This window comes from Oncorhynchus masou, chromosome 31 (genome assembly GCF_036934945.1).
Source record: "Oncorhynchus masou masou isolate Uvic2021 chromosome 31, UVic_Omas_1.1, whole genome shotgun sequence".
In the NCBI taxonomy this organism is placed as follows: domain Eukaryota; kingdom Metazoa; phylum Chordata; class Actinopteri; order Salmoniformes; family Salmonidae; genus Oncorhynchus; species Oncorhynchus masou.
The window spans coordinates 16,169,655-16,180,836 of record NC_088242.1 but is presented as its reverse complement, the minus strand read 5'-3'; the positions used below and the strand labels follow the sequence as shown (position 1 = coordinate 16,180,836).

At 39.6% G+C, this 11,182-nt stretch overlaps 1 protein-coding gene across 1 annotated transcript in view; it reads left to right on the top strand.

The window, feature by feature from the left end:
* wdr27 (WD repeat domain 27) overlaps positions 1-11,182 on the top strand; it is a 159,064-nt gene that overhangs the window by 56,289 nt on the left and 91,593 nt on the right. Inside the window, 1 exon segment of the mRNA XM_064952752.1 lies at positions 5,340-5,437. Within this exon segment, the coding sequence (XP_064808824.1) occupies positions 5,340-5,437 (98 nt within the window).

Below are 11,182 nucleotides of genomic sequence, written 5' to 3'. Positions count from 1 at the left end.
TCTGTCTCTCTGACTCTAACGTCAGGGTTTACGTTCAGGGGTTACATCTTCTCTCTCTTCTCTGACTCTTTTCAGGGTTACCTCTACTCTGTCTCTCTCTGACTCTACTCTGACTCTTTAACATGCAGGGGTTACCTCTACTCTCTCTCTGACTCTTTTACATTCAGGGGTTACCTCTACTCTCTCTCTGACTCTTTTACATTCAGGGGTTACCTCTACTCTCTCTCTCTGACTCTTTTACATTCAGGGGTTACCCCTACTCTCTCTCTGACTCTTTTACATTCAGGGGTTACCTCTACTCTCTCTCTCTCTTTGACTCTTTTACATTCAGGGGTTACCTCTACTCTGTATCTCTCTGACTCTTTAACATTCAGGGGTTACCTCTACTCTGTCTCTCTCTGACTCTTTTACATTCAGGGGTTACTTCTACTCTGTCTCTCACTAACTCTTTAACATCCAGGGGTTACCTGTATTCTGTCTCTCTCTGACTCTAACGTTCAGGGGTTACATCTTCTCTCTCTCTCTCTCTGACTCTTTTACATTTAGGGGTTACCTCTACTCTGTCTCTCTCTGACTCTACTCTGACTCTTTAACATGCAGGGGTTACTGACTCTTTTACATTCAGGGGTTACCTCTCTCTCTCTGACTCTTTTACATTCAGGGGTTACCTCTACTCTCTCTCTCTGACTCTTTTACATTCAGGGGTTACCTCTACTCTCTCTCTGACTCTTTTACATTCAGGGGTTACCTCTACTCTCTCTCTGACTCTTTTACATTCAGGGGTTACCTCTACTCTCTCTCTCTGACTCTTTTACATTCAGGGGTTATCTCTACTCTCTCTCTCTCTGACTTTTACATTCAGGGGGTCTACTCTTTTACATTCAGGGGTTCTCTACTGACTATTTTACATTCAGGGGTCTCTCTCTGACTCTTTTACATTCAGGGGTTACCTCTACTCTCTCTCTCTGACTCTTTTACATTCAGGGGTTATCTCTACTCTCTCTCTCTGACTCTTTTACATTCAGGGGTTATCTCTACTCTCTCTCTGACTCTTTTACATTCAGGGGTTACTTCTACTCTGTCTCTCTGACTCTACTCTGTATCTCTCTGACTCTGTCTCTCACTAACTCTTTAACATTCAGGGGTTACCTGTATTCTGTCTCTCTCTGACTCTAACGTTCAGGGGTTACATCTTCTCTCTCTGACTCTGCTCTGTCTCTCTCTGACTCTTCTCTGTCTCTCTGCCACTAACCTTCAGGGGTTACCTCTACTCTCTCTCTCTGATTTACTCTTGCCTCTCTCTGACTCTACTCTGTCTCTCCCTGACTCTTTAACATTCAGGGGTTACCTCTACGTTGTCTTCATCTGACTCTACTCTGTCTCTCTCTGACTCTACTCTCTCTGACTCTTTAACATATCTACTGTCTCTATTATCGGTCTTATGACAGACCAGGATTATCTACTGTCTCTCGGTCTCTCACATTCAAGGATTATCTACTGTCTCTATTATATTATGACAGACCACATTCAGGGGTTATCTACTGTCTCTATTATATTATGACAGACCATCTTATCTACTGTCTCATTATATTATGACAGACCAGATTATCTACTGTCTCTATTATATTATGACAGACCAGCTATATCTACTGTCTCTATTATATTATGACAGACCAGCTAGATCTACTGTCTCTATTATATTATGACAGACCAGCCTTATCTACTGTCTCTATTATATTATGACAGACCAGCCTTATCTACTGTCTCTATTATATTATGACAGACCAGCCTTATCTACTGTCTCTATTATGTTATGACAGACCAGCTAGATCTACTGTCTCTATTATATTATGACAGACCAGCTAGATCTACTGTCTCTATTATATTATGACAGACCAGCTAGATCTACTGTCTCTATTATATTATGACAGACCAGCCTTATCTACTGTCTCTATTATATTATGACAGACCAGCCTTATCTACTGTCTCTATTATATTATGACAGACCAGCTAGATCTACTGTCTCTATTATATTATGACAGACCAGCTAGATCTACTGTCTCTATTATATTATGACAGACCAGCCTTATCTACTGTCTCTATTATATTATGACAGACCAGCCTTATCTACTGTCTCTATTATATTATGACAGACCAGCCTTATCTACTGTCTCTATTATATTATGACAGACCAGTCTCTATTATCTACTGTCTCTATTATATTATGACAGACCAGGGTTATCTACTGTCTCTATTATATTATGACAGACCAGCTTATCTACTGTCTCTATTATATTATGACAGACCAGCTTATCTACTGTCTCTATTATATTATGACAGACCAGCTTATCTACTGTCTCTATTATATTATGACAGACCAGCCTATATCTACTGTCTCTATTATATTATGACAGACCAGCTTATCTACTGTCTCTATTATATTATGACAGACCAGGGTTAGATCTACTGTCTCTATTATATTATGACAGACCAGTTATCTCTACTGTCTCTACTCTTATATTATGACTCTTATCTACTGTCTCTATTTATTATGACAGACCAGCTTATCTACTGTCTCTATTATATTATGACATTCAGGGGTTATCTACTGTCTCTATTATATTATGACAGACCAGGGGATCTACTGTCTCTATTATATTATCTCTACTGTCTCTTTGTCTCATTATATTATGACAGACCAGCTAGATCTACTGTCTCTATTATATTATGACAGACCAGCCTTTATCTACTGTCTCTATTATATTATGACAGACCAGCTAGATCTACTGTCTCTATTATATTATGACAGACCAGTTATATCTACTGTCTCTATTATATTATGACAGACCAGCTAGTTATCTACTGTCTCTATTATATTATGACAGGGATCTACTGTCTCTCTATACTGTCTCTATTATGACTTATGACAGACCAGGTATTATCTACTGTCTCTATTATATTATGACAGACCAGGGATTATCTCTATTATATTATGACAGACCAGGGATTATCTACTGTCTTTCTCTGACTCTCTCACAGACCAGGTATTATCTATACTGTCTTTCTCTATTATATTATGACAGACCAGCTTATCTACTGTCTCTATTATATTATGACAGACCAGCCTTATCTACTGTCTCTATTATATTATGACAGACCAGCCTTATCTACTGTCTCTATTATATTATGACAGACCAGCCTTATCTACTGTCTCTATTATATTATGACAGACCTTTCTAGATCTACTGTCTCTATTATATTTGACAGATTAGCCTTATCTACTGTCTCTATTATCTTATGACAGACCAGTTATCTATCTCAGACTCTCACTGTTATCTCTACTATCTCTATTATGACAGACCAGCTTATCTACTGTCTCTATTATATTATGACAGACCAGCCTTATCTACTGTCTCTATTATATTATGACATTCAGTTATATCTACTGTCTCTATTATATTATGACATTCAGGGGTTATCTACTGTCTCTCTGACTCTCTCACATTCAGGGGTTATCTACTGTCTCTCTCGGATTCTCTCACATTCAGGGGTTATCTACTGTGTCTCTTGGACTCTCTCACATTCAGGGGTTATCTACTGTGTCTTTCGGAGTCTCACGTTCAAGGATTTTCTCTGCTGTCTCTCTCTGACTCTTTAACATCTTGGGGTCACCTCTACTCTCTCTCTCTCTCTGATTCTTTAACATTCAGGGGTTATCTCTGCTCTGTCTCTCTCTGACTCTCACATTCAGGGATAATCTCTACTGTCTTTCTCTGACTCTTTAACTTTCAGGGGTTATCTCTCCCTTCTCTCCCTGACTCTCTCGCATTCAGCGGTTATCTACTGTCTCTCTCGGTCTCTCACATTCAGGGGTTATCTACTGTCTCTCTCGGTCTCTCACATTCAGGGATTATCTATACTGTCTTTCTCTGACTCTCTCACATTGAGGTATTATCTATACTGTCTTTCTCTGACTCTCTCACATTCAGGGATTATCTCTACTGTCTTTCTCTGACTCTCTCACATTCAGGGATTATCTATACTGTCTTTCTCTGACTCTCTCACATTCAGGGATTATCTATACTGTCTTTCTCTGACTCTCTCAATTCAGGTGTTATGTCTACTCTGCCTCTCTGACTCTCTCACATCCAGGGATTATCTATACTGTCTTTCTCTGACTCTCTCACATTCAGGGATTATCTATACTGTCTTTCTCTGACTCTCACATTCAGGGATTATCTATACTTTCTTTCTCTGACTCTCTTACATTCAGGGATTATCTATACTGTCTTTCTCTGACTCTCTCAATGCAGGTGTTATGTCTACTCTGCCTCTCTGACTCTCTCACATTCAGGGATTATCTATACTGTCTTTCTCTGACTCTCACATTCAGGGATTATCTATACTGTCTTTCTCTGACTCTCTCACATTCAGGGATTATCTATACTGTCTTTCTCTGACTCTCTCACATTCAGGGATTATCTATACTTTCTTTCTCTGACTCTCTTACATTCTGGGATTATCTATACTGTCTTTCTCTGACTCTCTCAATTCAGGTGTTATGTCTACTCTGCTTCTCTGACTCTCTCACATTCAGGGATTATCTATACTGTCTTTCTCTGACTCTCTCACATTCAGGGATTATCTATACTGTCTTTCTCTCTTTCTCTGACTCTCTCACATTCAGGGATTATCTCTCTGACTCTCTCACATTCAGGGATTATCTATACTGTCTTTCTCTGACTCTCACATTCAGGGATTATCTATACTGTCTTTCTCTGACTCTCTCAATTCAGGTGTTATGTCTACTCTGCCTCTCTGACTCTCTCACATTCAGGGGTGGTAAATTACCCAGCGATAATTCTGTGCAGTCTTATGTATATGAATTATGAATAATGTATTTTAGAACAGTTTTTTTCAGAAGGACACACCATAGCAAAACATTTAGCATTCTGTGTTCTTCGGACACATTTGGGTAGTACCTCACTGATTCACCCTGTTTAAAACGTGTTCTTTCTTCTTAACTTGACATAGAATTATTTGATATTAACCACATTCAATTTAACATTAAAGATGAAATCCGCAGTAGAGGGAAACAGAAGCACTGGCTGCCCCATCACCACTGTTATTGTTTTTGTTGCCGAGCAGGGAAAGCGTCGCGCAGCATGTTAAAAAAGAAAGAAGTGCAATCTATATTGTGCTCTTCTATCGTGCGTGCGATGTTGGGGGGAAAAACAGTGTTTGTTGTTTGCAGAATCTTTTTTTTTGTCCTTAACAGATGTGTCACCATTAAGGATTCCAGCCTTAATATCTTATTTATTTATTTGTTTATCCTCTAGGGCTCTATGTTCAGTAGCCAGACTCCAGACTCCTACAACCTCTTCCTGACCAGCGCAGTGACCGACGGAGTTAAGCTGTGGGACCTGAGGACACTCAGGTTGGTTGGTCAAACTCTACTGGTTCTTACTGCGGCACTCTGTTCATAACCACTGTTACCCTATCCTCCTCTACTGAGTCTCACTGTGGCAGCATTCACTCTCTACCACTCTCATCCTCAACTGACTCACCCTCAACTGACTCTAAACCACAACTGAGTCTCACTCTGGCACTCCGCACCATGATTGCCCTATTTCTCATGCAGTTGGAATCACTAATCCTTTTCACTCACACACACTTGATTTTTCACATTTTTGAGACTTTGATTACTGATTAACTGCACATTGACAGACCAAGAACTTCAAACCAACTGCCATCCGGAACCATTCAAAATCTGCGAGCTATATAAAATAAGTACTTTTAAATATTTGATAGCTAAAGCAGGAATTGACACCACATGTGGTTTAAAAGCATTCTATTTCTTTCCATTTCCTCTTGCTACAGGGAACCTGAAACATGTCCTCCACTGAGAGCTGGTGAGACTTTTCACACTTTCAGAGAGAGAGAGATATTTGGCAGCTTTTTTCCTCCCTGCTCTTGCAAAAAAATAAAAAAAAACATTTTCCCATCTCATGCAGTTTGTGTGGTGGAAGAAGCTTTGGGGGATAGTTGCAAAGGCACAAGTTGCTTATTGCTTGCTTTTGGCTAAATTGATAACAGCGTGGCACTTTCAATGCCAAGATTGTGGGTTCAATTCCTGTACGCATCACATACAAAAAAATTACAATATGTACTGTATGTCTATTTGGAGAAAAGTGCTAAACACAGGTCTGAGATAAGTGCTGTATAGTTGTTAAACCCAGGTCTGAACTAAGTGCTGTATAGTTGTTAAACCCAGGTCTGAACTAAGTGCTGTATAGTTGTTAAACCCAGGTCTGAACTAAGTGCTGTATAGTTGTTAAACCCAGGTCTGAGATAAGTGCTGTATAGTTGTTAAACCCAGGTCTGAACTAAGTGCTGTATAGTTGTTAAACCCAGGTCTGAACTAAGTGCTGTATAGTTGTTAAACACAGGTCTGAACTAAGTGCTGTATAGTTGTTAAACCCAGGTCTGAACTAAGTGCTGTATAGTTGTTAAACACAGGTCTGAGATAAGTGCTGTATAGTTGTTAAACCCAGGTCTGAACTAAGTGCTGTATAGTTGTTAAACCTAGGTCTGAACTAAGTGCTGTATAGTTGTTAAACCCAGGTCTGAACTAAGTGCTGTATAGTTGTTAAACCCAGGTCTGAACTAAGTGCTGTATAGTTGTTAAACACAGGTCTGAGATAAGTGCTGTATAGTTGTTAAACCCAGGTCTGAACTAAGTGCTGTATAGTTGTTAAACCCAGGTCTGAACTAAGTGCTGTATAGTTGTTAAACCTAGGTCTGAACTAAGTGCTGTATAGTTGTTAAACCCAGGTCTGAACTAAGTGCTGTATAGTTGTTAAACACAGGTCTGAACTAAGTGCTGTATAGTTGTTAAACCTAGGTCTGAACTAAGTGCTGTATAGTTGTTAAACACAGGTCTGAACTAAGTGCTGTATAGTTGTTAAACACAGGTCTGAACTAAGTGCTGTATAGTTGTTAAACCCAGGTCTGAACTAAGTGCTGTATAGTTGTTAAACCCAGGTCTGAACTAAGTGCTGTATAGTTGTTAAACACAAGTCTGAACTAAGTGCTGTATAGTTGTTAAACACAGGTCTGAACTAAGTGCTGTATAGTTGTTAAACACAGGTCTGAACTAAGTGCTGTGTAGTTGTTAAACACAGGTCTGGGATAAGTGCTGTGTAGTTGTTAAACCCAGGTCTGAACTAAGTGCTGTGTAGTTGTTAAACACAGGTCTGAACTAAGTGCTGTGTAGTTGTTAAACCCAGGTCTGAACTAAGTGCTGTATAGTTGTTAAACACAGGTCTGAACTAAGTGCTGTATAGTTGTTAAACACAGGTCTGAACTAAGTGCTGTGTAGTTGTTAAACCCAGGTCTGAACTAAGTGCTGTGTAGTTGTTAAACACAGGTCTGAACTAAGTGCTGTGTAGTTGTTAAACACAGGTCTGAACTAAGTGCTGTGTAGTTGTTAAACACAGGTCTGAACTAAGTGCTGTATAGTTGTTAAACACAGGTCTGAACTAAGTGCTGTATAGTTGTTAAACACAGGTCTGAACTAAGTGCTGTATAGTTGTTAAACCCAGGTCTGAACTAAGTGCTGTATAGTTGTTAAACACAGGTCTGAACTAAGTGCTGTATAGTTGTTAAACACAGGTCTGAACTAAGTGCTGTATAGTTGTTAAACACAGGTCTGAACTAAGTGCTGTATAGTTGTTAAACACAGGTCTGAACTAAGTGCTGTATAGTTGTTAAACACAGGTCTGAACTAAGTGCTGTGTAGTTGTTAAACACAGGTCTGGGATAAGTGCTGTGTAGTTGTTAAACCCAGGTCTGAACTAAGTGCTGTGTAGTTGTTAAACACAGGTCTGAACTAAGTGCTGTGTAGTTGTTAAACCCAGGTCTGAACTAAGTGCTGTATAGTTGTTAAACACAGGTCTGAACTAAGTGCTGTATAGTTGTTAAACCCAGGTCTGAACTAAGTGCTGTGTAGTTGTTAAACCCAGGTCTGAACTAAGTGCTGTGTAGTTGTTAAACACAGGTCTGAACTAAGTGCTGTGTAGTTGTTAAACCCAGGTCTGAACTAAGTGCTGTGTAGTTGTTAAACCCAGGTCTGAACTAAGTGCTGTGTAGTTGTTAAACCCAGGTCTGAACTAAGTGCTGTGTAGTTGTTAAACCCAGGTCTGAACTAAGTGCTGTGTAGTTGTTAAACACAGGTCTGAACTAAGTGCTGTGTAGTTGTTAAACCCAGGTCTGAACTAAGTGCTGAACTAAGTGCTGTGTAGTTGTTAAACCCAGGTCTGAACTAAGTGCTGTGTAGTTGTTAAACCCAGGTCTGAACTAAGTGCTGTATAGTTGTTAAACCCAGGTCTGAACTAAGTGCTGTGTAGTTGTTAAACCCAGGTCTGAACTAAGTGCTGTGTAGTTGTTAAACACAGGTCTGAACTAAGTGCTGTGTAGTTGTTAAACACAGGTCTGAACTAAGTGCTGTGTAGTTGTTAAACCCAGGTCTGAGCTAAGTGCTGTGTAGTTGTTAAACCCAGGTCTGAACTAAGTGCTGTGTAGTTGTTAAACCCAGGTCTGAACTAAGTGCTGTGTAGTTGTTAAACCCAGGTCTGAGCAACCGTAAAATCTGAGCTCTTCTCCACTTACCAGCACTCCATTGTCTTTGCCCCATGATGTAACCAAGCTGGTCCGGGTTTGTTTTAGCTGTCTTGCCACCTCCTATGGTCACTGTCAACAAGACAGCACAAACAGATCTGGGACCGGTCTATATTTGAACTACAGGACATCTGAAAACAATCAGTATCCCAAATAGTTTGGCTTATGCATTGTTAAGGATGAGTCTTAAAGTATTAGCACTAATTCAACGTAAATCATGACAAAGCTTTTGGCTGAGTGCCAGCTGGCCTAGGTGTTAGTAATCTACTTTAAAGCAGGTGTACTCCTCTTGCTGACCCTCGCATATTTAAAGTATTGCTCGATTTCATTAAATATTCTATGACAGACAAAAATGTTTAGCTGCCCCTTTAAGGTTACCTTGGTAACAGGGCCACTGGAGTCATCAGGTGTGCCTGTGAGGATATCACTTGCAGAGGCCAACGGTGTCTCTTTTTGCTAGCAGTGGGAGCAAACTCAAACAATGAAAAGCAACCTAGTTTGTGAACAAAACAATGTAAATAGCTAAGAAACACAAGGACAAAGTCTCACTTTAGTAGACTTTCGATTAAATTAGACTAACTTTTATGCCTGTGCCCATTGCTTATAAAAACAAATATAGCAGGACTCATAGCCACCCAGACAGGCAGTGTTGCTGTGCGAGGTGGGATAGCTATAACATTAGGATTCAGATTTCTTTGTTCATTACCAGATAAGAAACAAAATGGCAGAAATACTTTGAAAACAGCTACTGGAGTATTTATTTTGCTATAAATCACAACTCGCGCTTGTTCCCATACTTGACTATCTTTATTAAATGCTCACACCTTAGAGCCCGGAGTGTTACCACGCACCAACGTGGCTGGTGAACTAGACATTCTTTCCCGCCAATGCCAAAATCGATACGCATTTGGCAGGTGTTAATTTTAGGCCCTGTTAACGAGTACAAGCATACTCATAACATGATGCAGGCACCTCTATGCTTGAAAATATGGAGAGCGGTACTCAGTAATGTGTTGCATTGGATTTCACCCAGACATAACACTTTGTATTCAGGACAAAAAAATGTATTGCCTTGCCACATTTTTTGCAGTATTACTTTAGTTCCTTGTAGCAAACAGGATGCATGTTTTGGAATATATTTATTCTGTACAGGGTTCCTTTTCACTCTGTCCACCATCTCTGCAGCATTCCACCAATACGGCCTTTATGGTAGAGTGCCCAGACGGAAGCCAGTGGAGTAACTACAATGTTGTTTTCTCCTATCGCAGCCATTAAACTCTGTAACTGTTTTAAAGTCACCATTGGACCCATTGTGATATCCCTGAGTGGTTTCCTTCCTCTGTGGCAACTGAGTTAGGAAAGACACCTGTGTCTTTGTAGGGACTAGGTGAATTGATACACCATCCAAAGTGTAGTTAATAACTACTCCATGCTCAAAGGGATATTCAATGTCTGCTTAATTTTTTTTTACCCCATCTACCAATAGGTGCCATTCTTTGCGAGGCATTAGAAAACCTCCCTGGTCTTTGTGGTTGAATCTGTGTTTGAATTTCACTGCTAGACAGAGGGACCTTACAGATAATTTTAAGTGTGGAGTAGAGAGATGAAGTACTCATTAAAAAAATCAGGTTAAAAACTATTGCACACCGAGTCGGTCCTTGCAACTTATTATGTGACTTGTTAAGCACATTTTTACTCCTGAACTTATTTAGGCTTGGCATAACAAAAGGGTTGAATTTATTTACTCGACATTTCAGCTTTTCATTTTGAATTCATTTGTAAAAAAAAAAAATCTTATGTAGGCCAATGACAAAAAAATCTATTTGATCAGAACAATTTGGAAAAAGTTGAGGGGCGTGAATACTATCTGGAGGCACTGTAAATGCTTTTTTTGTGCATTTGGGTATTTTCATTCGGATAGTATTCAGACCCCTTGACTTGACCCACATTTCGATACGTTACAGCATTATTCCAAAAATGTATTAAATACAAAATGTTCCTCATCAATCTACACACAATACCCATAATGACAAAGTGAAAACAGGTTTTTAGAAATGTTTGCAAATGTATTAAAAATAAAAAATAGAAATACATTATTTACATAAATATACAGACCCTTTGCTATGAGACTCAAAATTGAGGTCAGGTGCATCCTGTTTCCATTGATCATCATAGAGATGTTTCTACATGTTGATTAGAGTCCACCTGTGGTAAATTCAATTGATTGGACATGATTTGGAAAGGCACACAGCTGTCTATATAAGGTCCCACAGTTGACAGTGAATGTCAGAGCAAAAATCAGGCCATGAGGTTGAAGGAATTGTCTGTAGAGCTCCAAGACACGATTGAGTCGAGGCACAGATCTGGGGAAGGGTACCAAAAAATAAACACAGTGGCCTCCATCATTCTTAAATGGAAGACGTTTGGAACCTGCTCCAGAGCGCTCAGGACCTCAGACTGGGGCGAAGGTACACCTTCCAACAGGACAACGACCCTAAGCACA